The sequence below is a fragment of the Stenella coeruleoalba genome (genome assembly GCF_951394435.1).
Source record: "Stenella coeruleoalba genome assembly, chromosome: 9".
Taxonomy (NCBI): domain Eukaryota; kingdom Metazoa; phylum Chordata; class Mammalia; order Artiodactyla; family Delphinidae; genus Stenella; species Stenella coeruleoalba.
The window spans coordinates 62,383,022-62,400,738 of NC_137155.1; the positions used below are offsets into that span (position 1 = coordinate 62,383,022).

The window sequence follows — 17,717 nt, forward strand, 5'->3', positions numbered from 1 at the left end:
AAGACAAAGTAAAATAAAATAAAGTAAGATAAAATATAATGAAGTTATTAAAAATAATAATAATTATTAAGAGGAAAAAAAAACCCCAAAAAAACGGATGGATAGAACCCGGAACAAATGGTGGAAGCAAAGCTATACAGACAAAGTCTCACACAGAAGCATACGCATACACACAAAAAAAGGAAAAGGGGAAAGAATAATAAATCTTGCTCTCCAAGTCCACCTCCTTAATTTGGGATGATTGGTTGTCTATTCAGGTATTCCACAGATGCAGGGTATATCAAGTTGATTGTGGAGCTTTAATCCGCTGCACCTGAGGCTGCTGGAAGAGATTTCCCTTTCTCTTCTTTGTTCTCACAGCTCCCGGGGCTCAGCTTTGGATTTGGCCCCGCCTCTGCGTGTAGGTCGCAGGAGGGCGTCTGTTCTTTGCTCAGACAGGACGGGGTTAAAGGAGCCGCTGATTGGGAGGCCCTGGCTTGCTCAGGCCGGGGGTAGGGAGGGTCACGTAGGGCGGGGCGAGCCTGCGGCGGCAGAGGCCGGCGTGACGTTGCACCAGCCTGGGGCGCGCCGTGCGTTTTCCCAGGGAAGTTGCCCCTGGATCCCGGGACCCTGGCAGCGGCGGGCTGCACAGGCTCCCCGGAAGGGGGTGTGTGGAGAGTGACCTGTGCTCGCACACAGGCTTCTTGGTGGCGGCAGCAGCGGCCTTAGCGTCTCATGTCTGTCTCTGGGGTCCGCACCTTTAGCCGCGGCTCGCGCACGTCTCTGGAGCTCCTTTAAGCAGCGTTCTTAATCCCCTCTCCTCGCGCACCAGGAAATAAAGAGGGAAGAAAAAGTCTCTTGCCTCTTCGGCAGGCCCAGACTTTTCCCCGGACTCCCTCCCGGCTAGCCGCCGTGCACTAACGCCCTGCAGGCTGTGTTCACGCCGCCAACGCCAGGCCTCTCCCGGCGCTCCGACTGAAGCCCGAGCCTCAGCTCCCAGCCCCGCTCGCCCCGGCGGGTGAGCAGACAAGCCTCTCAGCTGGTGAGTGCCGGTCGGCCCTGATCCTCTGTGCTGGAATCTCTCCGCTTTGCCCTCCGCACCCGTTGCTGTGCTCTCCTCCGCGGCTCCGAAGCTCCCCCCCTCCGCCACCCGCAGTCTCCGCCCGCGAAGGGGCTTCCTAGTGTGTGGACACTTTTCCTCCTTCACAGCTCCCTCCTGCTGGTGCAGGACCCGTCCCTATCCTTTTGTCTCTGTTTATTCTTTTTTCTTTTGCCCTACCCAGGTACGTGGGGAGTTTTTTGCCTTTTGGGAGGTCTGAGGTCTTCTGCCAGCGTTCAGTAGGTGTTCTGTAGGAGTTGTTCCACGTGTAGGTGTATTTCTGATGTATCTGTGGGGAGGAAGGTGATCTCCGTGTCTTACTCTTCCGCCATCTTCCCGGAAGTCTGCAAAGCCTGTTTTAAATGAACTCCTAAGGACACAACTTAAGCCCTAGAATGGCTAGTCAGGTTTTATGTTTATCCCTTTTGATTATACTTCCGTATATTCCTGGAGAACAGTGTCTGAAAAAATGGTTCATTAAAAAATTGTATTGGGCTGGGGTAGTCTGGGCCTTATTGACCAAGTCTAGGGGGTGGGGCTGCCCGATCAGGTGGCCCAGAAACAGCAAAGATTGGCAGACCTGTCTTCTCTGCTTCCCTGTACCATGTGGCATGAACCGATTTCAAAGACCATACGGTTGGTTTCATTTAAATAAATATGGCAGTTTGCATGCTACTCCCCCCACCCCCCATAAAACAAGACAAAAATAAACCAGTAACTTGGAGCATCAAAGTTGATTTTGGAAAGAAAAGGCACCCTCCTGAAAATTAACTTAAAATGAGGTGTGCACAGTATGGGAAGAGGGGACCGAGAAGGTGTTGATATGTTTCTCATTTCTGAGGGTCAGTAGGTGCTGGTATGCTCAAGGACTTTCCTTCATTGTGTTCAGCCCTAGCTGACCTGGTCCATGGGGGACTGCAGGTGGGGGTCGGTGTTAGAAGAGACAGACTTTGGCATCTGAGTTGCTCCAGGAAAACTTTGCTGTTTCTGGAGGTGGAATAGTGAATTGAACTAGTCTACCTGCCAAAAGAGAAGACAGGACGTCCAAGGAATGTCATTCTTTCTCCATTTCTTTTTCCCTGTGTTTTGCAGGAATAGCTGCAAATATTGGTGCTTACTATTTATTATTAATGAAATGAAACATTGATTAAGTACTTGCTACACACAAAGTATTGTAAATGACCTAGAATAGGTGTTTGAAAGGACAAGTCTTCTTGGAGTAGGAGCACAAGAGCACACCCTCAGTGGGGAAGTTTCCAAGAAGGCTTCCTAGAGGCTGTGACCTTGAGTTGAATCTTGAAAGAGGAGTTAGCCAGGCAAAGAAGGAGAGCCTGGGTGACCTTTGTGTCCTTGTGGGGATGATGGAGTTGGAGGGAATGGAGGAGATCTGGGTTTTTCAAGACGGGACCAGCATTTGCGAAATCATAGGATGAGATTATCCGGCCATATTTGGGAGAATTCTAAGTGCAGCATGTCTGCAGTGTGGGGAGTTTGGGAGCAGCAGCAAAGAGAATAAATAAGTGAGTCAAGGCCAGACCTGAGAGTTGTATACGTTAAGAAGTTTGAATTTTATAGTAAAGTTCAGTGGTTTTCCATCCTGGCTGCACATTAGATTCCTCTTCCACTTCCTACCACCAGAGACTCTGATCCTACTGGTCTAGAGAAGAGAACTTGGGGATAGGTACCAGTATACACTTCAGCTGGGTTGAGAACCATCAGTCATTGATAGAGTTCAGGTATGTGAATGAGATAATAAGACCTGGATTTGAAAGAGCGCACACTGGTAGCAGTGCAGGAGGATGCCTGAAAAAGGACCCTATCCCAGCCAGAAGCAGTGAGCCTGTTGTAATAGTCCAGGTGAGGAACAACCAGCAGCTTAGTTGAGGCAGGAGTGGAGGGAATGGAAAGATAATTGGAAGAGAACATCTGGAAAGTGGGGGGAGGAGGGAGCAGGGTTGCGGGGGGGAGTGATGGAAAAAGGAAAATGTGGTCAGCTTGCCACAGAGAAGTCTTATAAGATAATAAGATAAAGGTTGACTGTCCCCTTGGATTGGGCACGTGTAGGCAGCTGCAGCCCAAGAGAGTGACGTTTCAGTGAGATGATAGAGGCAGAAGCCGGATAGCCTTGAAGAACTTGAACGTATTTAAAGAAGTATTCGAGTTCATTAGGATCAGGGAAAGGTGGATAACCCCTGGGACCTAGATGGAGTTGCAGGAATGAAGGGAAAACACTGGAAAGGTAGGTTGGGGCCATGTTGTGAGGCCCTTGGGTGCCAGGGGTTAAGTTATTGGTAACGATAAGATGCAGTTCTCTGCTCTTAGGCTAAATGTTAACTTGAAAAAAGAGAGGATTAAGACTAGAAGGGTGAGACTGGGTGGAGCTAAGGCTCATTAGATGGCCAATGCTATCTTTTTTATGGTCCTGATGATTTTTAACAGCTATTTTAACAACAGAATGATGAAAATGTGTAGTATTCTGTCTCCCTTGGCATAATGTGGCTGCTGAAAAAGGTCACAGCTAATAGGAAAAGTGAGTTTTATTGCTTAATTGTGGATTCAATTTGTTTGTGTGCTTCCTGTTTCCATTGCCGAGTTGACCAGTTGACTAGTTAACTAGGCCAAGCGTCTCTGCAGGAGTGTCTGTTTAAAAAAGTGCTCTGAAATTCTTCCCCACCCTGAAGATATTTAATATAAAAAGCTGAAATAAATGTACAAATGGCGTGTAGCTAGTTTAGGCTTGTTTTTGTATTATTTTAGTTTTGTATAGAAGAATCATTTGTGGCTACATATGATGGTTTAGCTCAAGGTTTCCCAGCCTTGGCACAGTTGACATTGTGAGCTGATTGATTCTTTGTTGCGCATTGTGGAGTGTTTAGCAGCACCCCTGGCCTCTGTGAACTAGAGACATGTAAGCATCTTTATTCCCGACCTGTGACATCTGAAAATATCTCCCAACATTACAAAAACTCTTCTGGGTGGGGAATTGGAGGGAGAAGGCAAAATCACTCTAGATTGAGAGCTGCTGGTTTAAATATATTACAGTGATTTAACCAGAAAATAATCACTTCTTCCTGCTACAGTATGGATGGTTTTCATGATGCTCGTGGAATCTAAAAAGCTTTTTATCACCCGAAGAAAACTAATGAATGTTTATAAATTGCCTTGTCGAAAGTTTATTTAAAAATATTTAAAGATAAAGGAAAAGTGACTTTACTGGTTGCCTAACCATTTCCCTGCCTGCCCAGCTTACCCACTTTTCCATTTAGTTCCTGGATCTGCTATCATTTAATTTTATAAGGACAGAGTTGATTCCCCCCCCCCCCACCCCCGCCCCGGGCCATGAAGTCCTCAATGCAAAGTATATTATGAATTAGAAAGTGTCCAAATAATTCTGCCAATTTAGACCTGTATGTGAAAATGAGGATTTCATACAGGACCAGGTTCTAGTGTTAGTTTCACACCAAATGCCTTCTAACTTTGAGTAAGCCACTTTAATCTTTTTTGTGCAAATTTTCTTATGTGTAAATGAAAGAGAGAAAGTAGATTATCTGCAAGTTTGCTTCTAGTTCTAAATATCTAAGATTGAAATCTTTTGATTGCTTCTTTGGGTTGCTCCTCCACCCCATGACACATCCCTCAATGCAGTGCAACCCAAAATGTGCTCTGCAGGTCACTAATGGTCCAGAAACGACGGTGCGGGTCTACAATGAGAAAAGTACAGAATCGGAGAGTAAGCAACTAGAAATGTTTATCATGATTCTACAAAGTAATTCTATACCTGTTACATATAATAATAATAATTTATATTTTGCCTTAATCTTTTAAATTTAATTTTTATAGTAATCTATTATTTTATAAATTTATTTATTTACTTTTGGCTGCGTTGGGTCTTCGTTGCTGCGCGTGGGTGGGGGGCTACTCTTCGTTGCGGTGCGTGGGCTTCTCATTGTGGTGGCTTCTCGTTGCGGACCACGGGCTCTAGGCATGTGGCCTTCAGTAGTTGTGGCTCACGGGCTCAGTAGTTGTGGCTCACGGGCTCCAGAGCATAGGCTCAGTAGTTGTGGCGCACAGGCTTAGTTGCTCCTAGGCATGTAGGATCTTCCCAGACCAGGGATCAAACCCATGTACCCTGCATTGGCAGGTGGATTCTTAACCACTGCACCACCAGCGAAGTCCTATTATATATATATATTTTTTCATGTGCTTCAAGAAATCCTTTCATAATTGAGATTTTATTGGTGGTTTTGAGGATCAGTGCACAGACATTTCAATTTGTACACAATTCTCAACATACATACCAAAAACCTAAAAAATCATATAGTTGTGATTCTTTTCTGAACAGTTATTCCAGTGACTTTCCAGCTTAAAATTTGGGGGCAAATTTTCCTTCACAGGATATCAGGTACCAATATCTTCAAATATTGATATGCTGTTACATTGTAAGTCCCACTGATTCACAATTTAATATCATATACACTACATACTCAAATTGTCAGTTGTTCACAGCACATTAACAGTTACTAGAAGAACTGGATTACCACCACCAAAGATGTTACAGAGTGCACAAAATTCTGCCCAGGAGAGCCAAGATCAAGGGGTGAGTGGTTTGCTTTAGGAGACAATTCTACCAAAAACAACGTGGGAAGAGAAGTAATTTAAAGTGTTTAAGACATTAAATGCACAACTGACTCCAAACTGCCATTTAGTGTGCTTTGTATTATAGGATAGAAAAGCTACCCTCCATCTGTGGAATGTTAAGCTGACACCCAAGACAATCAAACCTCCCATATTCAATATCCCACTATTTTCTGGTTGTACCAAAAAATAAACAACCAGCAAATGATTTCACCTCTTAAAAAAAAGCATTTACACTTAAAAAATGGGATGAGGTGGGATTCCTTCCTTTTTAAAAATGTTTCTAGAGCTACTAAAAAACTTGCATTTACAAAATAGTTGATAAAAATATTCCTCTGGGTTGTACAGAAGGGAAACAGGGACTACTGATAGGACCAGGTGTGTGATATTAATCAGACTTGGCTTCTTTCTCTCCTGCTTCATCAGAAGCTGGGCTCTTCTCATTTTTAGTTTCTCCATTTTCTGCAGGTAAGTCTTCTTTAGTCTCTTGGTTAGCCACTTCAGCCTGTTTTCCCTTTGCTCCCCTTTTCCCTTTTTTTTTTTTTTTTTTTTTTTTTGGCAGTACGCGGGCCTCTCACTGTTGTGGCCTCTCCTGTTGCGGAGCACAGGCTCCAGACGCGCAGGCTCAGAGGCCATGGCTCATGGGCCCAGCCGCTCCGCGGCATGTGGGATCTTCCCGGACCAGGGCACAAACCGGTGTCCCCTGTATCGGCAGGCGGACTCTCAACCACTGCGCCACCAGGGAAGCCCCCCTTTTCCCTTTTGTTTGCACTTTTTTGTCAGAAGATTTATCCTTTCCTGCCGCCTTTTTTGGCTTCCTTTCCACTTTTGCAGGAGCCGGTTTAGCTGACAACCTCGCCGATCTCCTCTTGGGCTCCTCGTTCACCACCCCCTTGGCGGAGCTGACCTTCCTCTTGGGCATTGTGGCGGCGGGGTGGGCGCGTGCCAGGTGCGTGCTGGGTGCCTGCGGGCCGCGGCACGCCGAGAGCCTTCGCGAAGCTGGGCTGCCTGGCCGCTGCCGCTCCTCCCAACGCCCGAGCTGCTCACTATTATATTTTATGAAAGTATTGGCCCACATTGTATTGGAAAAATAAAAGCAGAACAAACCTTTCACTAGAGATGGTTTGAGAAACACTGCCTCAATGTATGATGGAGAATTTGCTTTGCCTCTTTTTCTACCCTGGCCAATAGTAGTTATTTAATATATTCCTCCTCTGGAGTTTCAATGAAAAGAGGGACAAGATATTGCCTGTCTGCCCTATTAACAGCATAAAATTGGTGGTAAATAGATTTTATTATAAAGAAATTTGCCTTACAGAGAATAAGAAGTAAGTCTGGAGTAAATCTGAGGTTCCCTTTGATTGTGTGTATGTGTGAGTCTTCACACAGCTCATGTTAGTGTCTTGCATTAAGATGTTTATCTTAGAACATGAACCCAAAGAGCAGTGAAAATGTCCTTTCTGAAATTATCTTATCCCCAAGAATCCCTTACATATGAAATCTACTAGGATGCTTTGTCTGTTGGAGTCTCCAAAACCAATCAATGCTGTTGAGCGTAGGTAAGGTATGGATTATACTTTTGAAAGAGGTTAACGCCTATATTTTTGAGTCTATTCATTCATTCAGACTCATCCGGCATTTGGGAAAATCTATTATATGGACTCAGGTGTGGTAGACTGACGTGTCAACAAGGGCAGTTAAGCAATGAAGCTCATCATAATTTGACCTGGGTCTTTATATGTTAAACTGTGGTGGAGGAGCCAGCCTTCCAGTTGAGTTATTTGAAGCAGAAAACATTGCTGGGTTCCCTGCATTGTGGACCACTGGTGCCAATACCTTTTACCCCATTTTGGGTGGAATAATCCAGAGAGGTCTGCCCTACTCCTGGAAGCCCTTTGCACATGGCCTGGCATTGTCTGGGAACAGTCTCTTGGCCTGCAGTTCCTGCCTGGTCTATATGGGCTTGTAGTGTACTTCCTCCTTCAAAGTAAAAAAGGCAAGCTCTTTGCCTGCCCTATTAGCAGCATAAAAATCACTCTTTCTTTCAGTTTTTTTTTTTAATCCAGAGGCTGAAAATATATAACATATTTGGAAACTCCACTGGCAGACTTGGCAGGCATTTCATATTTACTTGGACTTAACATGAATTGGATTTGGTCTTCTGATTTCCCCACCTCCATCTCTCGGAACAAGTTATTTATTAACCGAGTAAGTCTGTGGTAGTGGATCAGACATGCGCATGGCACGTCTTTTGTAAGTGCGTTTGTTCCGTAAGATTTATGCTAGCCCAAATTATTTTATACTTGTTTTCATTGTTGAAAATTTACTGTGTTCATTCTGGGTTTGGCGTAAGTATTTGTAGTGTGCTAGGCGTTCCTGTGGTTGAACATTTTATCGCTGTAACACTTCATGCAAAGGAAATTAAAAAATATAGAGTGAAAGCATTTCCTAATATGGTTCCAATCAGCTGTGTACTTTAGTAATTTGATTTGTAGGAACTAGAGAGAAGAGTATTACTGAGCTCTTTTCAGTCATTCATAATTCTCTGGGAATTCAAATCATGGTTCCAAGTTTATGAAAACATCTATTGAAATCTTAAGTCCTTTATTTTTCTGTTTGTATTGAGGTTGTTTTTTTGTTTTGTTTTGTTTTGTTTTTTTATTACCACTGCAGTATCTAAAAGAATTCAGAGAAGGAGGTGAGTCTCCTCTTTGTATCTTGGACAAGAAAAACTGATGGGAATTGAGGTTGATTGGCTTGGCAGAAGTCAGTCACTGGTACAGAGGGGCAGGCCCTTTTATTTCTGCATTATCCCATGTGTCTGTTCCTGCTGCTGTACTCCTTGGGCTAAGCAGTTGGGCTATAATTGGTAAATTCCATTTGCCTGGTGTGCTCCTAATAATCTATTGTGCAATTACTAGTGGCATAGCCAGGTGCATCTTCCCGGAAAATGTAACTCACAAGGTGGAGGATGTTATTTGGGCAAACTAATTCAAGATCTAGGTTGTGATCCTTGCATCATTATTTCTTTGGCTCTTTCTCTACAGAGACTTAAACTTGTTTCCTTTTCTGAGAATCTCTGGCCTTTGACTTCTGTTTTTGCCAATGAATAAGCATGACTTCTGTTTTGGCTAGTGAATTAACATGTGATAATCCATATATTGTTAGTTTCAGATTTCCTTAATCTAGTTCACACCTAAAAGTAAAATCAAAGTGAAATATGAAATCATAGCTCTTAGAGCTTGGAGGCAAGGCTTGGAAGGTTTCATCTGTTGAAGACAGTAGTAGCTTGTCAGGAGTCTTAGATGGGTGTAGAATTTTGCAGTCATTTCCTATATTTTAATTTTTTGCTTTTATTTCTTACCATGTTTTACATTTCCCTCTTGACCTTCAGCAATCTTAAGTTCATGTAGTGTTGTGTAAAGTCCCCTTTCACAGTGGTGTTTTGAGCCCTGGTCCTCCTCATACTTGACTAGGCATAAATAAAGTCACGAGGTTATGCATTTTGGCCAAGAGAGTTCATCAATCAGTGGTTTTCTATTTGAAAATATAGTCTGTGAGGTTAATCTTTTCAGTAGTCAAAGAATTAATGTAAGCGAAAGCTAGTGGATATTCAGCAGTCTTAGTTGTGTTTGGAGGAAAATAGCCAAGGAGCATGGTGGTTCCTATGATCGCTAGTTCTGGCTTAGAAGACATAACTTCTTTTGCTTCAAAGATAAAGGAAACCCACATTCATTCTTGGCCTTTCTTCCTGCTTCTGTGTTTCGTCTAGGTTGTACCTATGAAGGAAGTACCTATAACAGCTCCTTCAAATGGCAGAGTCCTGCTGAAGCCTGTGTCCTGCGCCAGTGCCAGGTAAAGTCCATCTATTTTACTCTCCAGTGAGAAGAAATCCATAAAGTCCTCTTCAGAAAACCTTTTCCGATATCACAGAACAAAACTCCAAAGAAAAAAGCAAAACAAAAATGAGAAACAAATGAAAAACCAACTGTATCCTTGTCCAAATTTATTGTGACAGTCACCATAACAAGACAGTTACAGGATAGATATTGCATGGGACTTGCTTCCAGAAACGCATAGCAGAATTGTTCACCATTGTTAAACTGTGCCTGGAAAAACTCTGAGAAGATGCATATGTCCTTGGGGAAAATTCATGTCTTCCTGTGAGTCAGCTTTGCAAAACACAAATTCTTATTAGCAGAAAGAGGTATTGTTAGAGGATATATGTTTCCCTTTTTTTGATTTAGAAACATTTTGAGCAGGAGCCAGTCTGCAGACTGTGTTAAATCAAAGCAATTAGTACATTGTAACCTCAGTGATTTCAACGCAACAAATTTAAGAACCACCAGTTTGGATCCTAGGGAGCCCACTGTGCCTGGTGCTTGCTGAACTCTGCAAAGAGAACTGTTTCCCTGTGGCTCTAATCGTTACAGGTCTTAAACAGGCAAGATAAACCAAAGGGGAAATGAAGAATTGAAATTGTCTAATTCCTTTTCTTTAAAGAAATACTCTGTTAAAAAAATGATCATCTAATTTTGACATAATTTAAAAATTTTTCTCTGTAGAGAAGATACTGTTAAATCATTTTCCCCCAGTCTCATTTCACTGTTCAAGGGTATACTTTTGCATTTAAAGGAGAACCAAGGTTAGTATAATAATGCATATTTCTCTCTGATCTTATCGCAAGTATATTGACGTTTAGTTTATTGAAATCTAAATTTTATGTAATCATGTTCTTTGCATAAGCCCACAGTGGGCATGTTCACTCGTAAGATCTTCAGTTACTTGTTCAGTTAAATGTTCAGTTTATTTATGTAGTAATCTAAATTATTTATGAAAATAAGCAGTAGTTAGAACAGATATGAATAATAGATTAATTGACTCAATAAATATTTGTTGAATTTTTACCCTGAGTTATACATGCAATCAGCTTTATGGAACAAAATAATGACAGCAATGACTTTTAATAACATGAAAAGCCCACATTCATTCTGAAATTTGCATCACCCCATCCCCACCATGCTTCTTGACCGACGTGATTTCCAGTCTTTGAGAGGGACACTCCGAAAGCCATGGTTACACTGTCTTTCAAACAAGATGATTGCATGCCTTTTGGAGTGTAGTGTAACATTTTTATACAGTAGTCAGAAGTCTTGACAGTCTTCCAGTTGCATGGACCAGTGGTGAATTTTGCTGCCTTTGGATGAAGGCTTTGTTTAAATTAAATGGAAACTATTATCTGGGAGGGAATATTCTGTTGACTGAATAACACATCAAGGCTTCATCAATTGTGAATATCGGCTTTGGTCACTAGCCATTCACCAGCGGCCAGAGAGAATGTTGCAGGAATATCGAATTATTACCGGAAGAGATCTTAAAGACCAACATCCCTGGGAGTGAGGAAATGCTGAACTATAGACTGGAGTTCAGAAAGGGGACGTTAGCTACCAGGAATGAACTTTGCCTTTTAATTTTTTTCCTTTTATAATACTTTGCCTACGCCCTGTTAGCTAGTTTCAAAATATTATTTCGCTCAATAACCATAAAAGCAAACTTCTGTTAAGGTAGTTACAAAAAGCTGCTCCTCTGCTCAGCTGGTACCTTCCCACTCTTGCTTACTTTCTTCCTTCTTTAGGGAAGGAGACTTCATCTCAATGCAGGAAATGACCATTTACTGGTACCCATCAGGGAAGTCTTCCTTTAAGATCCTCCTCTGCACAGTGACACAATTGCAACCTCTCTCTCCAAGATCTTCTCTTCTCAGGGTGTAGAATCAGTAACAGAAGAGAGAGTATAGTGTAGTGAGTAAAATATGGGCATTGCCATTCACATAACTTGTTACTTAACCTCTCTAGACCACATTTTCATCACCCATAAAATGAGATAGTACTACCTCATAGGGTGGTCGTAAGAATAAGCAACACTGTCATTTAAAACACTTCTGGCTGAGCCTACAAGTACTGGGTACAACTAGATACCAGACAGATAACAGCTAGTCTAATGATCTGGTTTATTTCCATTTGAGTTGAAATCCAACTTATTTCTTATGTCTTCGTACTGAAGGAGTTCTGATGGTGGAAAATTTACCTTTATTTTCCACTTTTAGTGTCTTACTGGAAGAGGAAAATTTGAAGATCAGAGACAGGAAATTCATGCTGGGAAGTAACCTGAATCCTCCATCTGGATTGCAGATACTAAAGGGAAATTGATCCTGGGCTTTTTGCATTGCTTCAGTTACATAACTAAAGCCCAGTTCCTTTTTTGATGTTGTATGTTGCTGGTATTTTGGCATTTTTTTTCCTTCACAAATGTGATATAGACCACAATAAATTCCCCTGGTAGTGGAAGCCTCAGGTCTGACAGATATGAAGGCAGTTAGGATATAACCTTCCTTGTTGGATTGAGATGATATGGTAGCAGAAACGATGAAGAAAATTATCTAGTCGTCAAATTGTTACATAGTTTTTTAGCTTTCGTTACCACTCCCCTGAAAACAAAATTAAACAAACAAACAAACATACAAATCCATTTTATAAAATGGGTAGAGAATATAGAGAAAAATCCCTCAAAGACCAACTCTGAAAATTAATTAAAAAAATGTTTTAATCGACATTAAAATACTAGAGTCCCAAGATCAGTTTGCAAATGAGTCCCTTGATTTCATTATTAAGACCAAAAGTGTTTATTTTGACAGAACATAATATGAACGTTAAAATAGTTTTATGTAATCTCTTCATCTGATGACTGACAGACACACTGTCTGCGAGGCCCAGAGAAATTTCTAAGATTGCAGAGCTGGTGTCTAGTTATTCCTGGAAGGGTGGTGAGGATTTAGGTCTCCAGATGCCAGTCTGGAATATTATGTTTGTACTCTGCCTTATAATTAATGGCTTAAAGTGCAATAACAATTACAGAAAATATAGTCAGTGTTGAAAACTTAAAACAATTGTGAATGAACAGCTAGACTCTGTTAGCTACTGACTGACAGCATGGAGGTTTTAAATACTAGATTTAAAAGAAAGGAAGGACTGAAGGAAAGAAGGAAGGAAGAAAGAAAGAAAGACAGAAAGAGAAAGAAAGGAAGGAAGAAAGAAAGAAAGGAAGGAGGAAAGAGAGAGACAGGGAGGGAGGGAGGAAGAAAGAAAGGAAATTAGAGTCAAAGAGAAAGAACTAGAACAGGGAATAGAACAGGTACAGGATTTGCACTTTGAGATGGGGCGAGCTGGGGCCATCAGACTTCATTTGTGCCATATATCTCTGCACCTGACACCCATCCCACCTTTGCACTTTTTGTGTTTGAATTCTTCTCCTACTAAGTTGATTACTTTCCAAAAGTAAGTCCTCAGTGGGAATTCTCGGCTGACTTTCCTTGCGGTGTTCTGTTTTTCAGGAAGGCGTTGTCACAGAGTCTGAGGTGCGATGTGTCGTTCATTGTAAAAACCCTTCCAAGCATCTGGGAAAATGCTGCCCCACTTGTCCAGGTAACATTCTCAGGAAGGGGAAGGCGGCGAGGCTCCCTGGTATAGTACAACACTGTTGAAATCCCTCTGGGTTCTCACAGGAATGCATGATTTTCCCCACTCCTGCCTGGAATTTTTCTCACTTTACGTCTGTGTACCTAATGGGTTAGGAGAGCAAACTCCTTTTCTTAGAAGTGTCCGGTTGGACTCTGGCGTGTCCGGGATGACTGCAACGTGCTGTAGGTCTTGGCAAGGATGCTTCAGGCTCCGGAGGCCTGCTTTCCACTCCACAGGGCCACAGGTAACGCTTATTTTGGAAGGAAAGGCTGTGGCTTTCGCTTACTTCCAGAAATGTCTTTTTACTGCTTCATATTGCAATACCTTGGCCAGAGCTCGCCTTGGTGATGAGGCGACCAGATGTTTTCTGAACACCGAGAGCTGTGTCCCTAAGATGATTTAGTTAGGGCTTTGCTGGTCTCAGTTTTCGGCGTGGCGCAGTGAGTGGGACCCACTGTCTTTTTAGAGGGTCCCACGGCCTAGCTGACAGCAAAGGGATCTTTCCTTTCCAGTGGGTGGGGTGTTTCCTCTTACTTTTCTGCACAGGATTACAAAGGCCGCCTGCATCTTCTCTTGCCCTTAGGTACCAGCCTGGGGATTTTGAGGTGAGAGATTTTTTTCTGATCCCTTAAGCCTCTGGCCCATGCTCTTCGACAGATGTTCTGCATTTTGGGTTTTACTCTGCGTGCTTTTCCTCACTGGAGGCCATACTCACAACGACTTCTCTTTGCTTTTGATCTCCAAAGGGCCTTCTGTACTGCGAACCTCCCCGGGAATTGGTGAAGGCATCGCCATGGGATGCTTTGTGAAGATAAGCTCTTGGTCTCTTCCCCTCCACACACTCTGCCATGTGTGCAGACCGGGGCCCTTCCAGTCCAGCCTTCCCTCATCTTTGAATGACAATAAGGACAGTCTCTCTCCACTACTTCTAACCTTTCTGAGTTCCCTGGACAGTCTTTATTGAGCCAAACTTCCTTTTCACACTGGGATTTCTGTGAAGCTTGTATTATTGGATAAGCTTATGTGAAGGCCAGAAACCAGTTGAAAGTAAAATAATTCTTTCCATAATTCACTTATTTTGTATCTATCACACACAGTTTGCTTGAGTACTTTTCCCCTCTGAATGCACTGAATGCTTTACATCATGTAACCATCCTCTAAAATGCCTAAGGGATCTTTATTATGTTAGCTCACTGATACTCTAGTCTGCACATGGAAATCACCTGGGAAGATTTAAAAAATAAATCTTGATACCCAGGCTGCCTCCCAGACCAATTCCATCAGAATCTCTGAGGGCGACACTCAGGCCTCCCAGAAAATTTCTGTACACAGCCAAGCTTGAGATTGATAACAGAGCAAATTTTATATTCCATAGAGATTTAAAAGGTATCGAAGCTCTTAAGTATTAATTCAGTTCTGTTGAGCAGACTGTTGCTTTATTGATATAGAATCAACTTGGCATATATAATATTCCTTCTCACTTAGGAGATAGTCATATTTTTAGTCTGCCTTTGAAAGTGTGCATATACAAACAGCAGAGTGAATTTATTTCAGCAGTTGAAGTTATCATATTTGAGCAGTTGCTTCTCTCACTTTGTTTTTGAGTTGCGTTCCGAGGAAGGAAAGGCTGAGCTCCGTGATTGCGTATATTATAATGCTAAGTCCCCACCACCATCCCAGTGAGGGATGAAGTACTGTCTGTAGTTCATCCAGGAAGAAATTTGACTCAGTGAGTATAAGTACCTGCCCAATGCCCAGGAGTGAGTAAGGGCTAAAGGTGGGCTTGGGGTCTGGCCCCTTTTCTTTCTTGGGCCCCATACTGCACTACCTCCCCCTATCCCCACACTGTGATAATTTTTCAACTTGGGTCCAGATGCCCTAGGAGGCAGATCTTTAAAAGTTAGCTTGCCAGTGCTATACACCAGCCCCCTGACACCTGGGCAGGCGCTGTGCCCTTGGTTATGGGGTCAAGAATCAACTTTACTCTCTCTCCTTAATTTCAAAGGCCAACTTTTGGGATGCAAATCAGAAGACTCAGAAGAGGCCACATCCAGAATGCATTATGCTGTGTCTTGGGAAGGAGCCCTCAGCCAAGTCTAGATAGGGACAGTTAAGTGAAGCCTTGGGGTATTATCCTTGTAATTCAGAAGGACTGGCATCTGTCATTGATCATGGAATGGTATTCCACATAATGACAAACACATACAGCTTGTGGTCAGTTTCTTCCTGAAACAGATTTCAGGGCATTTTTGGTTGTCTGCTCCTTCCTTTTCATCTGACTCTTTGCTCAAGGAGGTTGGGTCGTGATGGGAACAGTTTGCGTGCAATTTTCATTTAAAATTTCCTTATTTAAATTGTCAAATGTAGATTGTGCAGTTAACCTGTCTGGCAATCCGTATGACAGAACCAGTGGTGCAAACATATATGAAAGCATTGGAGACCCTTTGTTGGAAGTGTCCTTTGAAAAGAGACGACTGGGCACCTGCCATTATTAATGGTGCTGAGATAGAGCCACTGGGAGGGTCCCAAGCTTAGCAAGTCTCCCTGCATCAAAGGGAATAGCAGGAGGTAGCTGATGACTGACTGGCTCTGGGTGTGGGCATCAGAAAGACCTTAAAGCCACAGTTCACTCAGCCATTCAGCTTCAGTAGCATTTGTCCCCGTGTCTTTCAGTTGAACAAAGGGCTCCATATCTAGCTTTAAAATGAATAGGTCTAGTGGCCAGGTCGGGTGGTTATGGGCAATGCTCATATGTTCAGATGTTCCCTTTGTCAGGAACCAGCTGCTTTGAGAGTTTGGTGGGTTCTGTTGATGACTTCATTGGACAGGCCTTGAATACCTACTCTCAGGGACATGAGTCAGTCTTTCACAAGAGCCCCTTTTGCTGAGTTTCACCCATTGGAAGTGCTGCTTCCAGCACTGTCTGCTATGTGGAAAGTGACCTCAGCTATTCTGGCAAAGTACCTCGTGATGACAGTCCTGAGGGAAGTGGATTTGCCATTAGCTGACGGTCCTCCCGTGGCCCATGTGACACAGGGTTGCTGGCTAGCCTGTGCTTCCAGTCGCCTGTGAGATCACTTGAGAATACAGCAGGGACCTGGTCGTCTTTCTGAATAGGAGGCACCTCCTGGGCTTTTGATCCTATATTTAGCCAAGCTTAGTGGGGGCATCTTAGGCCCTTTAGCAGCACGTAGGGTGGGGCTGAGAACCTGTGTGGCACCTCCAGCCTTGCCTCTGTCCTTTCTTCTCTTGGTGCCTGCCCTTCTGTATGGTGTGGCCAGTGGGTCAGAGCTGAGTTCACATCCCAGCTCTGCCACCTGCCCAGCTGAGTGAGTTGCTTTCTCTCTTTAGGCCATGTTTTCCTCATCTGTGGGGACAGTGATAAGAGTTTGTGCTTTGTAGGCTCACTGAAGATGGAGTGAGATCAGGGGTGTGAAGGGTCTGATAGAGGCTGGGGGCACTTCTGCCGCTCCAAGTGGCAGCTCTTCGTGTCATTTGCTCCTTAGCTCATCCATGACTTCTGTTGCTTGACCTTCTCTTTGCCTCTTCTGACCCCTCTGGGATTTGGTTCCCTGGCTGTGGTTAGGGTAGTCCTGGTGAGCTCCTCAGGCTCTGCAGGGCTCAGAACCCTGCACTGATGCTGCTTAGGCTGACCTGGCTTCCAACGTCTTATTTGCTTTCTAGTATCTTCGGGTTTCTGGACCCATGTCAATCTTTGGTATTCCATATATATATATATATATATATATAAAATTTTATATCTATATTATATCTATCTATCTATCTACCTATCTACCTATCTATCTATCATTTTACCATGAAGCATTCTTGTTCTCTGGTTGAAGAGGACACTGTGCTAGGCAGGGGTGAAGGTGGGGATGGATGTGCAGTGGATAGAAGGATAGTGTCGAGCTGAATCAAGGTGCTGCCCTAAATTGAAATTCTTCTTTGCTTTCTAGGCTGTGTGTTTGAGGGGGTGCAGTACCGAGAAGGGGAGGAATTTCAGCCAGAAGGAGACAAATGTATCAAGTGTTCCTGTGCTGTAAGTACTGCCCTGGATGTTCCAAGGGCGTTCCTTCTGGTTAATTGTGGCTGGGACTCACCAAGAGCAGCCCTAGGTCTCCTTATGGTCTCTCCTCCTCTCCCTCCTGATGTGGAACCAAGGGAAAAGCTCATCACCCTAAGGCGGGGTTCTCAGCCTTGGCGGTGTTAACTTTCTGGGCTGGGTAGTTCTTTGTGGTGGCAGCTGCCCTGCGCATTGTAGGATGTTTAGCAGCATCCCTGGCCTCTGCCATTGGAGTTTAGGAGCACTCCTCCCCTCAGTTGGGACAAGCAACAATGTCTGCCGACATTGTCATGTGTGTCTTGGAAGACTGATTGACAACCACTGGTCTAAAGAGTGAGGGAGAGAGGCTGATTCCCTCCACCTATATTCTTTTTTGGGAAGACACGGATTCTCTGTTCTTCGTGCCCGAGAAGCTTCTTGC

General features: G+C 43.4%; 2 protein-coding genes across 3 annotated transcripts in view; one reads left to right on the plus strand and one right to left on the minus strand.

The window, feature by feature from the left end:
- The window catches only part of BMPER (BMP binding endothelial regulator), a 263,417-nt gene that overhangs the window by 60,001 nt on the left and 185,699 nt on the right, over positions 1 to 17,717 (plus strand). For both annotated transcript variants that reach the window (XM_079932454.1, XM_079932455.1), the window contains exons 4-6: positions 9,486 to 9,568; positions 13,104 to 13,194; positions 17,190 to 17,272. In XM_079932454.1, the coding sequence (XP_079788580.1) occupies positions 9,486 to 9,568; positions 13,104 to 13,194; positions 17,190 to 17,272 (257 nt within the window). The remainder of the gene's footprint in view (positions 1 to 9,485; positions 9,569 to 13,103; positions 13,195 to 17,189; positions 17,273 to 17,717) is intronic.
- LOC307191478 (non-histone chromosomal protein HMG-14-like) lies at positions 5,866 to 7,136 on the minus strand. The gene is made up of 2 exons (XM_079931613.1): positions 6,408 to 7,136; positions 5,866 to 6,254 (listed from the first exon to the last, which is right to left on the minus strand). Exons 1-2 carry the CDS (start codon positions 6,789 to 6,791, stop codon positions 6,102 to 6,104), a joined length of 537 nt encoding a protein of 178 aa, XP_079787739.1. The 5' UTR covers positions 6,792 to 7,136; the 3' UTR covers positions 5,866 to 6,101.

Bases quoted from the DNA above. Each gene is read 5' to 3' on its own strand.
- LOC307191478 (XM_079931613.1), bottom strand. From the start codon at position 6,791: ATGTGGGCCAATACTTTCATAAAATATAATAGTGAGCAGCTCGGGCGT. The intron at 6,255-6,407 runs GTTTGTGCCCTG...AAAAAAAAAAAA, and splicing joins TGCCGATACAGGGGACACCG to AAAAAAAAAGGGAAAAGGGG.